General features: G+C 47.7%; 1 protein-coding gene across 1 annotated transcript; it reads left to right on the top strand.

Annotated features, from left to right (window-relative positions):
- Window positions 1–4,172, top strand: LOC125515241 (mannose-P-dolichol utilization defect 1 protein homolog 2; the record flags this gene model as incomplete). The annotated part of the gene is given in 8 exon segments (XM_048680678.1): window positions 1–176; window positions 2,141–2,294; window positions 2,419–2,491; window positions 2,651–2,717; window positions 2,807–2,866; window positions 3,081–3,141; window positions 3,414–3,455; window positions 3,736–4,172. Coding segments are annotated over 8 exon segments (714 nt in total). The 3' UTR covers window positions 3,840–4,172.
- Between the last annotated feature and the right edge of the window lie 11,836 nt (window positions 4,173–16,008).

The raw sequence follows: 16,008 nt of genomic DNA, 5'->3' as shown, positions 1-16,008 counted from the left end.
GGAGATTGGCGAATCTGGAGACGATGGAGCTGGAGATCCTGGGCATGAACTTCGGCTGCGTCCTCTCGGCGCTGTCGGACGCCAAGATCCCGGAGAAAGACTGCCTGCTCCCGCTCGTCTCCAAGCTCCTCGGCTACTGCATCGTGGCCGCCTCCACCACCGTCAAGCTCCCGCAGGTTCGTTCCCTTCTTGCCTGAACTTTCTTGGTGATTTCTCAAGATTACAGCATTGGTCACCCCTATTAGATTATTTTGCCATATGAATCCAAAGAAGCGCGTTCCGTGTGGCTGTTTTGTTTCGTTTGGTGGTGTGTGGGTGTGAGAGGATGTCAGGTTCTTTACGTGAGCATGGCGTGCGAAATTGCGCATAAATAAAGGGCTGTTTGTTTGGTAGCCTGGCCTTGTTGAATCCTTGGCACGGCATGGCAAGGCCCCTGTGCTAGATTGTGCATAAAACCAACGGAGCGAGAAGCCACCGGTGGAATTCTTTGTTTGTTTGCTCCATGGTTGTGTGATCCTTGTGATTGTTAGTGTGTAGGTTGGGGTTGTTGCAAATTCTCTCTAGCCCATGAGAAATATAATCCTCCACTCCCTGAGGCATTTGCAGGTCTCACTAAACAGCCGCTTGCTTGAATCTAGAAATTGATTAGCGAGCATGATTCCTGGCCGCCCCATGCTCTGCTCTGTCACCACCAATGGTGCATTCCAATCCTGGCCAGTTGATAGAAAAACATGCTCTACAGCCCCCACAGTTCTCATCCTAAAACTGTCAAGGGAACCTTCATCCTTGATGGCTTGCTGCGTGAGGAAGCCTTCAAAAGGAACCCAATTGCCGCCAGGTTTTCAAACTTTGGCGACCCTGGAGATGAGCAATGGAAGAAGATCAGCCAGTGGGACACCACTGAAAATCTTCAGTACGGATGTAGGGTACATCTGGTCAGCATCGCTGGACGCTAAGATCCCTTCCATGGACTCCCTGCTACCATTCTTGTCAACAGTCCTTGGATACTTCATCATTGCTGGATCTACTTTCATCAAGCTCCCTCAGGTGCCTGTATCTAGTGTCATAAATTAGAAACTAGTTTTAGTCGTGGGGACGTTTACATCTTCCCATGGCAGGTAGCTTGCTGTTTTGTGTTGTGTTGTCATGCTTAATTTTGGAAATGAATTAAAAGGTTAGGCAGGTCTGAGGTGTTGTTTGCCATTTTTGTTGTAGTTTGGCACGATTCTTGTTGTTTCATTGACCTAGTGTCCTCAACCCTTGCAATGCCAAAGATCGGTCACCAAACCTTGCCTTGAGGGGGTCAACAAAATGTATTTTTAGTTTATGAGTATTGCAGAAGTTCAGTGTGAGAGTTTGCTAATCAGAAAGGGTTGCAGGCTTTGTTGTGCTTCAGAAAGGGTTTATGAGTACACACACAACATGGATTATTACAATATCAGAAAGGGTTGCAGGCTTTGTTGCGCTTCAGAAAGGGTTTATGAGTACACACACAACATGGATTATTACAATATCAGAAAGGGTTGCAGGCTTTGTTGCGCTTCAGATGGATGATTGTAGACTGGTAGTAACCTGCCTGACAGATTTTTGTGTGCTTATTTAATCAACCAAGTGTTGCAGATAATCACACAGTATAGTATCTAGCAATGTTTTACTTTTTGAGTATCATGTCAAGATGTGTAGTGATCGAGATGTTCTTATAGCGTTTAGTGTATGGTGCTGAACTGCTGATGTAGTTGGTGCGACATGCTCAGCTATATTTGCATAAGTTTAAAGGTAGTCAATCTTAAAATGAGGATTTCAGTATATAGAAGCCTGTGGAATTATGAGGCTCATATAATGATTCGTTAGTCAATCTTCAACCTGTTGCGAAGATGAACACGATAACATGAGTTGTGGTCTTCACAAGAGAGGTGATTTAAGATAACATGTTGTAAACAAATATATCCTATAGAATAACATCCATGTCTTCATACTGAATGAATCTGCACCTGGCTGTTTCAGGAAATTGTATGTATAAGTGCAATAAGATTTCAATCACAAGTTTTTTTTTCTATTGATCATTTATGTAAATTTGCTTTGTTGTAGCGTAGACAGCCTTCTCTTTCGATGTTCTTTGGCTGAACTATTTTTATTGCAGATACTAAAGATTTTGAAGCATGGAAGTGTTAGAGGACTTAGTGTAGCCTCCTTTGAGCTTGAGCTCATTGGCTACACAATTGCTCTGGCATATTGTATTCATAAAGGACTGCCCTTTTCAGCTTATGGAGAGCTAGCTTTTCTGCTGATCCAAGGTTTGTCTTTGACCTAATGTCATAAATGGACAGTGGGTGAAGTAGCACTACTCTCTTTTCTATTTCTAAAGCTGCATAGAAACTATTTGCCAATCTTTTTAACCTACATCTGTTTCGCTTGTAGCAATTATCTTGATTGGAATCATTTACTATTACTCGCCACCAATGGGAAGCAAAACATGGATGAAAGCTTTGCTGTATCCTTTTTTCTCCAGGGATCTATTTTAGTTTTTCTTAGGTACCATCAGCAACAGTATGGAAATACAAATGGGAAATGTTGAGAAATCACTCAGTTTCAGTAACACTGCTGATTTCGTATTTATTTTACCTGCTTTCCCTAAACAATGGTTGTTTAGATATTGTGGCCTAGCTCCGACTGTTTTGGCTGGAAAAATTGATCCAGGTCTTTTTGAAATCCTTTATGTAAGTAACAAGTGGTCTTTTATTTTGTGTACACTCGAAAAGTTCTGTATGATCTCGTCTTCTGATTCTGGGACTTGTGCGTTTTGCAGGCTTCACAGCATGCCATCTTCTTTTGTGCTAGAGTACCGCAGATATGGAAAAATTTCACAGTACGGCCTTTATTTTCTGTTACATCTTGCTACACCTAGCTATATGATTGTTCAATATTTTTGTAGCAAGTTCTTTTCATCAATTGATAAAGGGATCACCGTATGTAGCTAACTAGCACTTTACTGTAACATTCTTTTAGTAGCACTGTTGCAGAACCTTTTTTTTATCTTAAGAGATGAGTTTGAATATAGACTGGTTGTTGGTGTTATGCAGAATAAGAGCACTGGCGAGCTGAGCTTCCTGACTTCTTTCATGAACTTCGCTGGTTCCCTCGGTGAGTTGGAATAGTTAACAATAAATTTTCAAGACTTCATTTTATTGACTTGCATTCCCTTCTCAGTCTGCTGTTACTGTCTAAAACTAAACAGTATTAGCACTGTTAATCTTTAATACATTATACTACAAAGAATATGGTTGATGACTTGAATCAGTTCATATTCTTATTTGGCGAAGTACTTTTGACCTTTAGTTTAGGTAAATATTGGTTTTGTTCATCAAGTTTTACTCATATGTGATGCTAATTCTTAATGCCCCTTTCTGTTGCAGTAAGAGTTTTTACCAGCATCCAGGAGAAGACTCCATTAAGTGGTATCCTTTGATTCTGATTATAGTTCATTACTAAACCGACTGTTTGTATTGTAGCTGTTTCTGATTTGCTTCTTGATTGAGTTAGGTTGCTGATCTGTTCATTCAAAGTCCTGTTAGTTTAAGTTGATTTGGAAAATGCATAGATGTTGTGGGTTATTGAAAGAATATGGTACTAGTTTCAGTGACACATACATACACTATGATTGGGATATGTCTATTTGATGCAGTATTTGTTCTCCCTTTGCTGTACTCCTCTGGACCCTCCTTGACTCCTGAAAAGTACTTATGGGCTCTGTAATCGGCATCGTAACAAACGGTACGATCTTGGGTCAGATAGCGATGTACCAAAAGCCCGTGCCGAAGAAAGGGAAGAAAGAAGAGTAATAAGGCGCGAGAGAAAGGACATGAGGTTCTTCTTGGTTGGTTTACAATTTTGCTCCAGGCTATTCTTGGAGCAAGATTGCGTCACTTACCTGCAGACCTCACGAAACAGTAGGCAGAGAATTCATGCAGACTTGTGTAACGATGAAAACAATAGGATATTTCTTTCTTTTTAATTTTTGCAAGTGCCGTAAAATGACTGTTTGTGTAGTTCGAATTGCCACCCTGTTTAGTTTACTCTGTGCAACTGTTTAATGATGCTAGAAAAATGTATATCCCTTTTTATGTTTGAATATTATTTGTTGTTTTTAGCAATTCTCTCCACTTTGGTGTTCACCGGCTATGTACCGTTGTTTCCTTTTCCAAGTAGTATAAATTCAGTGGTACAGTATAATATAGCTAGGTTTGTCATGTTCAAATCTTCGCTTGTAGAGGAATGCTCCCCAAGCAGCTCTGTCGATCAGGTCAGTTCAGGTGTGTCGGGCTTCTTTCTTCCAACTGATGAGATTCAGTGGTTCATCCCAAGTTTTTCTTTCTCCCAACGTCCAACCGCTCGCATCACCCCAAGATTTTCTTTCTCCAACTCAACTTATATGGATAGGATTTCATAAGGCCTACTAACAAGTAGGTTATCGTTTATATTTTTCAAAACTGTAGGTTGTCGTTTTTGGCTCATTGTATCTAACTCTTCTAAAAGCATCTCTAACCTATCCATTAATTCCTCGGAGTTAACCAAACCTAGCCGATATCTCAAACCGTTAGAGGAGTAAAGATTATAAGAGTCGGCCTCAAGAAGTAGCTACTCAACCGGTGTTTCACAAAGTAAAATTTCGACATCCTCCCTCACAAAGTAAAATTATAAAAGTCAGCCTCAAAAAGTAGCTACTCGCCTCAGCCCCCCTCTTTCTCTCTCTCTCTCGATCAGCCATCACCCTTGCTGCCTGCACCAAGGAGGAGGTTGGGAAAAAAACATGCTTCGAGCCGCCCCACCGTCAACCGAGGCCGGCAGCAAGGGCGGTGGCACAGGCACAGCGGCATGAGGACGACGGGTCGCCCTCCCCTGCTCCAGCCGGCGGCAAGCGAGCAAGGAAGCCCAGGTGGTAATTTCTTCAGAAGTAGTTTTGGTGCTGACTTGGCATGGGTTTGGTGTTGACTTGCATTCTTTTGACCGATCGTTGCCCAGGTGGCAATCTTCTTCTTCTTTCCCAATTTTTAACTGGGCCACGCATTTCGTTGAGCAGTTGGCGCCCGCCAAGCAACAGGAGAAGACTTGGAACTTGCGGCGGTGCAAGTACACGGTGCAGGCGGCCGGGGAGCTGCGGCACGGCGAGGATTGGCGATGACGCACGCGCGCACACACTCGCACAACACAGATGCACACGCACAACATAGGCTCATCGCATCTAACTCTTCTAAGAGCACCTCTAACCTATCCATTAATTCCTCATTTCGAGGAGTTAACAAAACCAAGCCGATCTCTCAAACCGTTAGAGGAGTAAAAATTATAAAAGTCGGCCTCAAGAAGCAGCTACTCAATCGGTGTCTCACAAAGTAAAATTTCGACAGCCTCCCTCACAAAGTAAAATTATAAGAGTCAACCTCAAAAAGCAGCTACTCGCCTCAGCCTCTCTCTCTCACCCAATCGGCCATCACCCTTGCTGCCCGCACCAAGGAGGAGGTTGGGAAAAAAACATGCTTCGAGCTGCCCCACCGTCAACCAAGGCCAACAGCAAGGGCGGTGGCACAGGCGCAGCGACCTGGGGACGACGGGTCACCCTCCCCTGCTCCAGCCGGCGGCAAGCGAGCAAGGAATCCCAGGTGGCAATTTCTTCAGAAGTAGTTTTGGTGCTGACTTGGCACGGGTTTTGTGTTGACTTGCATGCTTTTGACTGGTCGTTGCCCAGGTGGCAATCTTCTTCTTCTTTCCCAATTTTTAACTGGGACACACATTTCGTCGAGCAGTTGGCACGCGCCAAGCAACAGGAGAAGACTTGGAACTTGCGGCGGTGCAAGTACACGGTGCAGGCGGCCGGGGAGCTGCAGCACAGCGAGGATTGCCGATGACGCACGCGCGCACACACTCGCACATCAGATATGCACACGCACAACATAGACTCATCGTACCTAACTCTTCTAAGAGCATCTCTAACCTATTCATTAATTCCTTATTTTGAGGAGTTAACCAAACCTAGCCGATCTCTCAAACCGTTAGAGGAGTAAAAATTATAAGAGTCAGCCTCAAGAAGCAGCTACTCAACTGGTGTCTCACAATGTAAAATTTCGGCAGCCTCCCTCACGAAGTAAAATTATAAGAGTTAGCCTCAAAAAGTAGCTACTCGCCTCAGCCTTTCTCTCTCTCGCCCTACCGGCCATCACCCTTGCTGCCTGCACCAAGGAGGAGGTTGAAAAAAACATGCTTTGAGCTGCCCCGCCGTCAACCAAAGCCGGCAGCAAGGACAGTGGCACGGGCGCAGCGGCCTGGGGACGACGGGGTCGGCCTCCCCTGCTCCAGCCGGCGGAAAGCGAGCAAGGAAGCCCAGGTGGCAATTTCTTCAGAAATAGTTTTGGTGCCGACTTAGCACGGGTTTGGTGTTGACTTGCATGCTTTTGACTGGTCGTTGCCCAGGTGGCAATCTTCTTCTTTTTTCCCAATTTTTAACTGGGCTGCGCATTTCGTCGAGCAGTTGGCGCGCGCCAAGCAACAGGAGAAGACTTGGAACTTGCGACGGTGCAAGTACACGGTGCAGGCGGCCGGGGAGCTACGACAAAGCGGGGATTGCCGATGACGCACGCGCGCACACACTCGCACAACACAGATGCACACACACAACATAGGCACATCGTATCTAACTATTCTAAGAGCATCTCTAACCTATCCATTAATTCCTCATTTCGAACAATTAACCAAACCTAACCGATCTCTCAAACCGTTAGGGGAGTAAAAATTATAAGAGTCAGCCTCAAGAAGCAGCTAGTCAACCGATGTCTCACAAAGTAAAATTTCGACAGCCTCCCTCACAAAGTAAAATTATAAGAGTCAGCCTAAAAAAGCAGCTACTCGCCTCAGCCTCTCTCTCTTGCCCGATCGGCCATCACCCTTGCTGCCTGCACCAAGGAGGAGGTTGAAAACAAAAACATGCTTCAAGCCGCCCCACCGTCAACCAAGGCCGGCAGCAAGGGCGGTCGCACGGGCGCAGCGGCCTGGGGACGACGGGTCGCCCTCCCCTGCTCCAGCCGGCGGCAAGCGAACAAGGAAGCCCAGGTGGCAATTTCTTCAGAAGTAGTTTTGGTGCTGACTTGGCATGGGTTTGGTGTTGACTTGCATTTTTTGACTGGTCGTTGCCCAGATGGCAATCTTCTTCTTCTTTCCCAATTTTTAACTGCTCGCGCATTTCGTCGAGCAGTTGGCGCGCGCCAAGCAACAGGAGAAGACTTGGAACTTGCGGCGGTGCAAGTACACGGTGCAGGCGGCCGGGGAGCTGCGCACGCGAGGATTGCCGATGACGCACGCGCGCACACACTCGCACAACACAGATACACACGCACAACATAGGCTCATCGTATCTAACTCTAAGAGTTCTAACCTATCCATTAATTCCTCATTTCGAGGAGTTAACCAAACCTAGCCGATCTCTCAAACCGTTAGGGGAGTAAAAATTATAAGAGTCGCTCAAGAAGCAGCTACTCAACTAGTGTCTCACAAAGTAAAATTTCGACAACTTTTCTCACAAAGTAAAATTATAAGAGTCAGCCTAAATACGCAGCTACTCGCCCCAGCCTCTCTCTCTCGCCTGATCGGCCATCACCCTTGCTGCCTGCACCAAGGAGGAGGTTCGGAAAATAAACATGCTTCGAGCCGCCCCACTGTCAACCAATGCCGGCAGCAAGGGCGGTGGCACGGGCGCACCAGCCTGGGGACGACAGGTCGCCCTCCCCTGCTCCGACTGGCGGAAAGAGAGCAAGGAAGCCCAGGTGGCAATTTCTTCATAAGTAGTTTTGGTGCCGACTTGGCACGGGTTTGGTGTTGACTTGCATGCTTTTGACTGGTCATTGCCCTAGGTAGGCAATCTTCTTCTTCTTTCCCAATTTTTAACTGGGCCACGCACTTCGTCGAGCAGCTGGCGTGCGCCAAGCAACAGAAGAAGACTTGGAACTTGCGGCGGTGCAAGTACACGGTGCAGGTGGCTGGGGAGCTGCGGCACGGCGAGGATTGCTGATTACGCACGCGCGCACACACTCGCACAGCACAGATGCACACAACATAGGCGCGCGTTGGCAGAGAGAGAGCAGTGACGGGTGCTCCGGCGACGGCCAGAGCGGCCATTGCGCGAGATGGGAGTCGATTCGAGCGCGACGTCATCGACCCGTCATGCAGGGACGCTCATGTGAGAGAGCATATGTTGGTGCCGGTCTCGACTCCTGCTCGGGCCTCATGTCCACAAGTTCAGCTCGACGGCCCGCCCCACCGTCAACCAAGGCCGGCAGCAAGGGCAGTGGCACAGGCACAACGGCCTGGGGACGACGGGTCGCCCTCCCCTGCTCCAGCCGGCGGCAAGCGAGCAAGCCCAGGTGGCAATTTCTTCAGAAGTAGTTTTGGTGCTGACTTGGCACGGGTTTTGTGTTGACTTGCATGCTTTTGACTGGTCGTTGCCCAGGTGGCAATCTTCTTCTTCTTTCCCAATTTTTAACGACTGGTCGTTGCCCAGGTGGCAATCTTCTTCTTCTTTCCTAATTTTTAACTGGGACGTGCATTTCTCGAGCAGTTGGCACGCGCCAAGCAACAGGAGAAGACTTGGAACTTGCGGCGGTGCAAGTACACGGTGCAGGCGGCCGGGGAGCTGCAGCACAACGAGGCTTGCCAATGACGCACGCGCGCACACACTCGCACATCAGATATGCACACGCACAACATAGACTCATTGTACCTAACTCTTCTAAGAGCATCTCTAACCTATCCATTAATTCCTTATTTCAAGGAGTTAACCAACCTAGCCGATCTCTCAAACCTTAAAAGTAAAAATTATAAGAGTCGGCCTCAAGAAGCAGCTACTCAACCGGTGTCTCACAAAGTAAAATTTTGACAACCTCCTCACAAAGTAAAATTATAAGAGTCAGCCTCAAAAAGCAGCTACTCGCCTCAGCCCTCTCTCTCGCCCGACGGCCATCACCCTTGCTGCCTGCACCAAGGAGGAGGTTGAAAACAAAACATGTCGAGCTGCCCCACCGTCAACCAAGGCCGACGGTAAGGGCGGTGGCACGGGCGCAGCGGCCTGGGGACGACGGGTCACCCTCCCCTGCTCCAGCCAGCGGAAAGCGAGCAAGGAAGCCCAGGTGGCAATTTCTTAGAAGTAGTTTTGGTGCGACTTGGCACGGGTTTGGTGTTGACTTGCATGCTTTTGACTGGTCGTTGCCCAGGTGGCAATCTTCTTCTTCTTTCCTAATTTTTAACTGGGCCGCGCATTTCGTCGAGCAGTTGGCGGCGCGCCAAGCAAGAGGAGAAGACTTGGAACTTGCGACGATGCAAGTACACGGTGCAGGCGGCCGGGGAGCTACGACAAAGCGGGGATTGCCGACGACGCACGTGCGCACACACTCACACAACACAGATGCACACACATAACATAGGCACATCGTATCTAACTATTCTAAGAGCATCTCTAACCTATCCATTAATTCCTCATTTCGAGGAGTTAACCAAACCTAGCCGATCTCTCAAACCGTTAGGGGAGTAAAAATTATAAGAGTCGGCCTCAAGAAGCAGCTACTCAACCGATGTCTCACAAAGTAAAATTTCGACAGCCTCCGTCACAAAGTAAAATTATAAGAGTCAGCCTAAAAAAGCAGCTACCCGCCTCAGCCTCTGTCTCTCGCCCGATCGGCCATCACCCTTGCTGCCTGCACGAAGGAGGAGGTTGAAAACAAAAACATGCTTCAAGCTGCCCCACCTTCAACCTAGGCCGGCAGCAAGGGCGGTCGCACGGGCGCAGCGGCCTGGGGACGACGGGTCGCCCTCCCCTGCTCCAGCCGGCGGCAAGCGAGCAAGGAAGCCCAGGTGGCAATTTCTCCAGAAGTAGTTTTGGTGCTGACTTGGCATGGGTTTGGTGTTGACTTGCATGCTTTTGATTGGTCGTTGCCCAAGTGGCAATCTTCTTCTTCTTTCCCAATTTTTAACTTGGTCGTGCATTTCGTCGAGCAGTTGGCGCGCGCCAAACAACAGGAGAAGACTTGAAACTTGCGGCGGTGCTAGTACACGGTGCAGGCGGCCGGGGAGTTGCGGCACGGCGAGGATTGCCGATGACGCACGCGCACACACACTCGCACAACACAGATGCACACGCACAACATAGGCTCATCGTATCTAACTCTTCTAAGAGCATTTCTAACCTATCCATTAATTCCTCATTTCGAGGAGTTAACCAAACCTAGCCGATCTCATAAACCGTTAGGGGAGTAAAAATTATAAGAGTCGGCCTCAAGAAGTAGCTACTCAACCGGTGTCTCACAAAGTAAAATTTCGACAGCTTTCCTCACAAAGTAAAATTATAAGAGTCAGCCTAAATAAGCAGCTACTCTCCCCAGCCGCTCTCTCTCGCCCGATCGGTGATCACCCTTGCTGCCTGCACCGAGGAGGAGGTTGAAAAAATAAACATGCTTCGAGCCGCCCCACCGTCAACCAAGGCCGGCAGCAAGGGCGGTGGCACGGGCGCAGTGGCCTGGGGACGACGGGTCGCCCTCCCCTGCTCCGACCGGCGGAAAGCGAGCAAGGAAGCCCAGGTGGCAATTTCTTCAGAAGTAGTTTTGCTGCCGACTTGGCACGGGTTTGGTATTGACTTGCATGCTTTTGACTGGTCATTGCCCAGATGGCAATCTTCTTCTTCTTTCCTATTTTTTAACTGGGCCGCACATTTCGTTGAGTAGTTGGCGTGCGCCAAGCAATAGAAAAAGACTTGGAACTTTCGGCCGGGGAGCTGCGGCATGACGAGGATTGCCGATGACGCACGCGCCCACACACTTGCACAGCACAGATGCACACCACATAGGCGTGCTTTGGCAGAGAGAGAGAGCAGCGACGGGTGCTCCGGCGACGGCCAGAGCGGCGATTGCGCGAGCTGGGAGTCGATTCGAGCGCGACGTCATCGACCCGGCATGCAGAGACGCTTATGTGAGAGAGCGCATGTTGGTGCCGGTCTCGACTCCTGTTCGGGCCTCTTGTCCAGCAGGTCAGCCACGGCGCGCCGGGCACAGGTTGCAGCTCGACGGCCCTTGCAAAACGGAGGCAAGTCACTCGTGTGCCAACGCCCAGCTCCTCCGGCCGCTCGAGCGCACCACCTCCGCCGCATGACCATCATGGACGAAGCTGTCGTGGTCCTCATCCGATCCCGCCGCGCTAGGCAGGAGTCGGGGACACTTGTGGATATAAAAAAATGACATGGGCTGTGACATGTCGGTCAAACCTAGGTGATGTGTCAAGTTTTGGCCAAAACCGTGTCCACTTCAGATTCTCAAAGCGGTATGAGAGACTAAACTAATCCTATTTTGAAAGCTTAAGAGACTAAGTTTCATGGTAGTGGAATTCAAAAAAATATACTTTTCCCTTTATAAAATACACCCAATGGGCATCTTATATTTTACTATAATTGTAAAAAAACTAGGAAGTACAATGGAAAGTCAAATTGGACACAAAACGACTGAAAATAAAACCAAATTATAACTAAAACCATACTAATCGTCTTCTAAAGTCGATTGTATGCCAACCGTTGCAGCTTGAAAATTGCACTGGACCGGTAGTAAGGGAAATGAACACTAACAAACACCCTTGCCAAACCTGTCTTTGAAGACCACAATAGTCACTCACCGCTTGGAACGAGATATAGTAAACGTTGCAGGAATATCGTTTGGGTCATCATCCCATGTAACTCAAGCTTGCAATCATTCACCACCAGTCCAAAGGGTTGGAGAAATCAGCCATCCCGTGGAACAAATCAAAGGAAGAGGTCGAAATCACAACACAAAGAGCCAACCAACTACTCCACTTGATTGACATGTCAACTGGGAAGATCTGGAGAGAGTCGACATGCTTTGAAAAATCTACCCTCATAGGTTTGTCTTTAGAGAAAAATTGGACACTGTCGAGGTAAGAAAAGACCGAAGAGATTTTATTTCAACATCCATCGCCATCACCACCACCTTGCGGATGGCAGAGAAACAAAACCTAAGTGAAACGAGGACATACACGAACTAAGAAAAAAATGAAAGGGGTGCGTCCCCACTCCCCCGGCCATTGATGAAGTTTGCGGACAGGGGAGATGAGGGGTCTGAGACGGTGGAGTGGAGGAGAGATTGGATGACGATTAGGGTTGGTAGCAGTTTGGGGAGAGGGTTGCTCCCATCATAATAAAGCCCTCAAAAGCTTTTGAGTGATGTGAAAAAAGAAGTCGGAACAAAAGGAAGAGTTTTTTCCCTTCTACGTGCCCACATATATTCCCCTTGAGGAATCTCTTTCCTCCTCCACAAGAAAAGCCCCTTCTCCTCCCGTTGACGCCACCGCCGCCCCACCCCATCTCCGATGGCCTTTGGGCCATGGAGGTATGGAGGATCTTGGCCCGCCGCCGACGGGAAGGACCCTGTTCGTTCTTGTTAGACTCAACGTCTTGATTGGGGCTGTGTGACGGCGGCGATGTCCCTTAGTAGGAATAAAGTATCTCATGTTCTATCCCCGTCCCCATGGTGCATCTAGCATCGTTGAAGGGCGTGTGGAGGTGTGTCTCCGTCGGATCTCGCGGGATTCGATTGGTGCTGGTGTTCGGTGGATCTGTTTGGATCCGGTCTTCGTTCGTCTTTGTTTGAGTGTTTACATGATCCTTCTGATCTATGACTTTTCTTCATCGACGATAGTTGCTGCTCTAGTGCGCTGATCCTATGGGGCCTTATCACGATGACTTTCCGACTGTCTAGTACAACAATGTTTGTCTCCGATGAGGGAGGGGCAATGATGGTGGCGCGCCTTCGGCTCGCTTTAGTTTTTGTAGTCGTCGCTAGGTGGTTCATGGATATGATTGTAATTTTATTACCTCTGTTGTTCTTTGTACTGCCATGATTGAAAATGAATAGATTAAAAGTTTCTCGCTAAAAACTTACTCTCTGTGTCCGTAATTACTTATCATAGAAATGGATATATCTAGACGTGTTTTTAGTTCTATATATATATATTTCTACCCATTTGTTTGACAAGTAATTTGGGACAGAGGAAGTATATTCCCCTTGGATTCCCTAAAAACAATATTCCCCTTGGGATCGGGGCCCTTCACCTCCCCACCCCAAACCTCCTCTTTCATCTCGGTGCTATAAAAAACCACCACCATCGATCTACTTGTTCCCTTCTACCACTCTTCCTGTCTTCCTCCCTCGCCGCTCCCGAATCCCTCGTGAAGACTCCTCCTGTATGATCGATGGTAGCGGCCAGCCAGGCCCGGTCCAATTGCATGGCCCTCTCTGTGATCTTCCACAGCTTTCTTGAACTGCATGCGCGCATGGATCTGCTTCGCTAGATCGCTTCGGCTTGCTAGCTGCACGATCGAGAGGCCGGCCGCGCAGTTCAATAAAGCTGTGGGAAGTCTCAGTGAGAGGCCAATTGTTCGGCGTAGATGCGTTTCGAGAGAGAGGCAATTCTCCTTCACATGAAGGTATGCCACCATGCAGAGATGCATGTAATTTCTCATTTAGTTATGGTGTCTAAATGTACATGCATGTGGCCGTTTCTTGCCATCTGCACTAATTCCCGACCAAATTTTATGGTTTTTCAACTTCCCAGTTTTGTTTCTTGACAGGTTTGTCGACTCCTAACTGTTGCATAGTAGTACTACTACTACGTAGTTCCTCAGGTTTCAGTTATGTTCCCTGCCATGTTTGGAGCAAATTCCCAAGTGTTTTGCCTCTTTAATCAACTGTAACCACTGGCAAATTCACCATACGCGTGTCTCTGTTTCCCCAAGAATAAAGAACCGTCATCTCGTTTCCACGGCCATGCTTCTCAATGCAATGCATGCTTGATTGTTAAGTTGCCATATTGCCATGTCACCGTCTCTACTGTCTTCAAGAAATGGTCTGCCTCCGTTTATAAAAGAACCGTCTTAAAGAAATGTTTAGCTAGTACTACTATATTTTTTAGCCTACAGCGGCACCCTAACTCTACAAGATGTATACCCGATGCCATAGTAAAAATCGAAGAGAAATAGTGGCTTCTCATTAGTTAGTCTGAAGATTTTTCTTCAGTTAAAGCTAATCTGAAGATAACTTCCGTTAGATATGAGAATGCAGCAGCCTGATCTGACTTGACGTGTTGCTGTGCGCACGACCAGGAGACCTTTTGGCCGTGAAAACGGGCGGAAGAGAAAAGACGCTGCACCGCACTGCAAAGGAGAGCATGCATACTGAGTTACTGACATTGCTACTACTCCATGAAACCTCAAATCACACCCGGCCAGTCCTTGTCTCCCTCTGCGCCCCAATTATACCTCTCTGACTTCTCGCGCCCTTGTACCAGATCGCCCCGGCCACTGCATGAGGTGACCATTATTCCTGCTGGAGGCAGACAGACATGAATGAATGAATTGCTCTCATGCATCACCTCACCTCACTTACCCCAAGCCAGCAGCAGCTAGTGTGTCTGCGTGTAGCTAGCTAGGTCAAGGTGTGATGGATGGATGGATGGATCCATGGGACTCAACAGTTCGGCACTGCACTGCACGCGGTCGCCATTGTTGCCGCTGCTGCAGCACCTAGCAGCTAGTAGCTTGGATTGAGTGTGGTATTGGGCAAGCGTGCACTGGCACGTGCATGGCTGCCTTTACCCTCAACAGTCGGCCTTCTTGGCAAGTTGTACGTGTCCTGTCTGTCTAGGATGCACGTACGCAAGCACGCACGACCGATCTTGATGGGGGAGAGGATGTAGTGTACGCGCCTGTGAGATCTGAGTGATCAGCCGACGTATATTTATGCCTCTGTGGATGGATGCATCTTGTCGCGCCCTCAATTCCATGTACAACAAACACCAAATCCATCCGGATAGAGCTGCAAGGAAGTCAGTGATTTTGTGTCGGTATGTTGTTTTTAGTTTCTCTTTTCCTTTTGAAAAAAAGGGGAATGCTCACCGCTACCTCTGCATGAAGTGATGCACATATCAAAAATCTTATTGACTATTCAATGATGTCGAGCAAAAACTATTCAAAAAAAAAAGCAAAGACTAACATCAATGCCAAACGGGTTGGCATAACTAAACAAAATATGACATTCCTAGACAAAGCCTTCACAGAGGAATCATCGCGCTACCGGAACGTTGACCAGTCCAACCAAGTCAAACACGATATTTTCATCTCTAGAGCCAAGCTTCGAGCCAACACATTCAACAAGAGCACGACGCCCGCACGCTGACGCCGACATTGCTTGATCTATCCGAACGGAAAATCGTGGGTTTTCACCCGAAGTACACACAAACTTGTAAGCGAACCCATCACAACCAACAACCCCACTGCCGGCCGACGACGTCTCGCTAGGTGGATCTGTTGAAGAAGATGCCGGATGCAGGTCAAAGCCCACGATGTCCTGCTTCCGGCCATTGCCACATCTCCTTTGTTCCACGTACTTAGACGGGGGAGAAAGGGACGCTTGAAGTGAAGCTAAGCTGGTTATCAGATATGGCCACCATTGAAGCCACCTCACATATCGCTGCCAGTGTAGCATGTCATGGATCTGCTCACCACGTCCCCGGAGCCACCACCCCGCCATCCTCCACCCGGGAAAATATCTGGTGCACTGGAGCTTGTGGTGCTACCGGTGCACCGAACTCACATTGTGCTCCTAAAATATCCAAAAAATTCTGAAAAATAATTAGCACACCCACACAACATCAATGTAGGTTGTCACAAAATTTCAAGTCAAAATTCGAAACATAACTCGAAAAACAAAAATCATAAATTCAACACTGAATAGTACGTGACAAAACTTTGGCTTTAGATTTGGCCCATTATCACATTGATATTAGATTTGTCATTTTTGTATCTCAAAAAATATTTCAAATTTTTATATGAAATTTTATGACATCATACATTGATGTTGCGTTAACTTGCTAGATTTTTTTTTCCAAATTTTTAAAATATTCTATGGCATCCGGTGC

Source organism: Triticum urartu, chromosome 6 (assembly GCF_003073215.2).
Source record: "Triticum urartu cultivar G1812 chromosome 6, Tu2.1, whole genome shotgun sequence".
NCBI classification, from domain to species: domain Eukaryota; kingdom Viridiplantae; phylum Streptophyta; class Magnoliopsida; order Poales; family Poaceae; genus Triticum; species Triticum urartu.
This window is presented reverse-complemented; position numbering and strand designations above follow the sequence as displayed.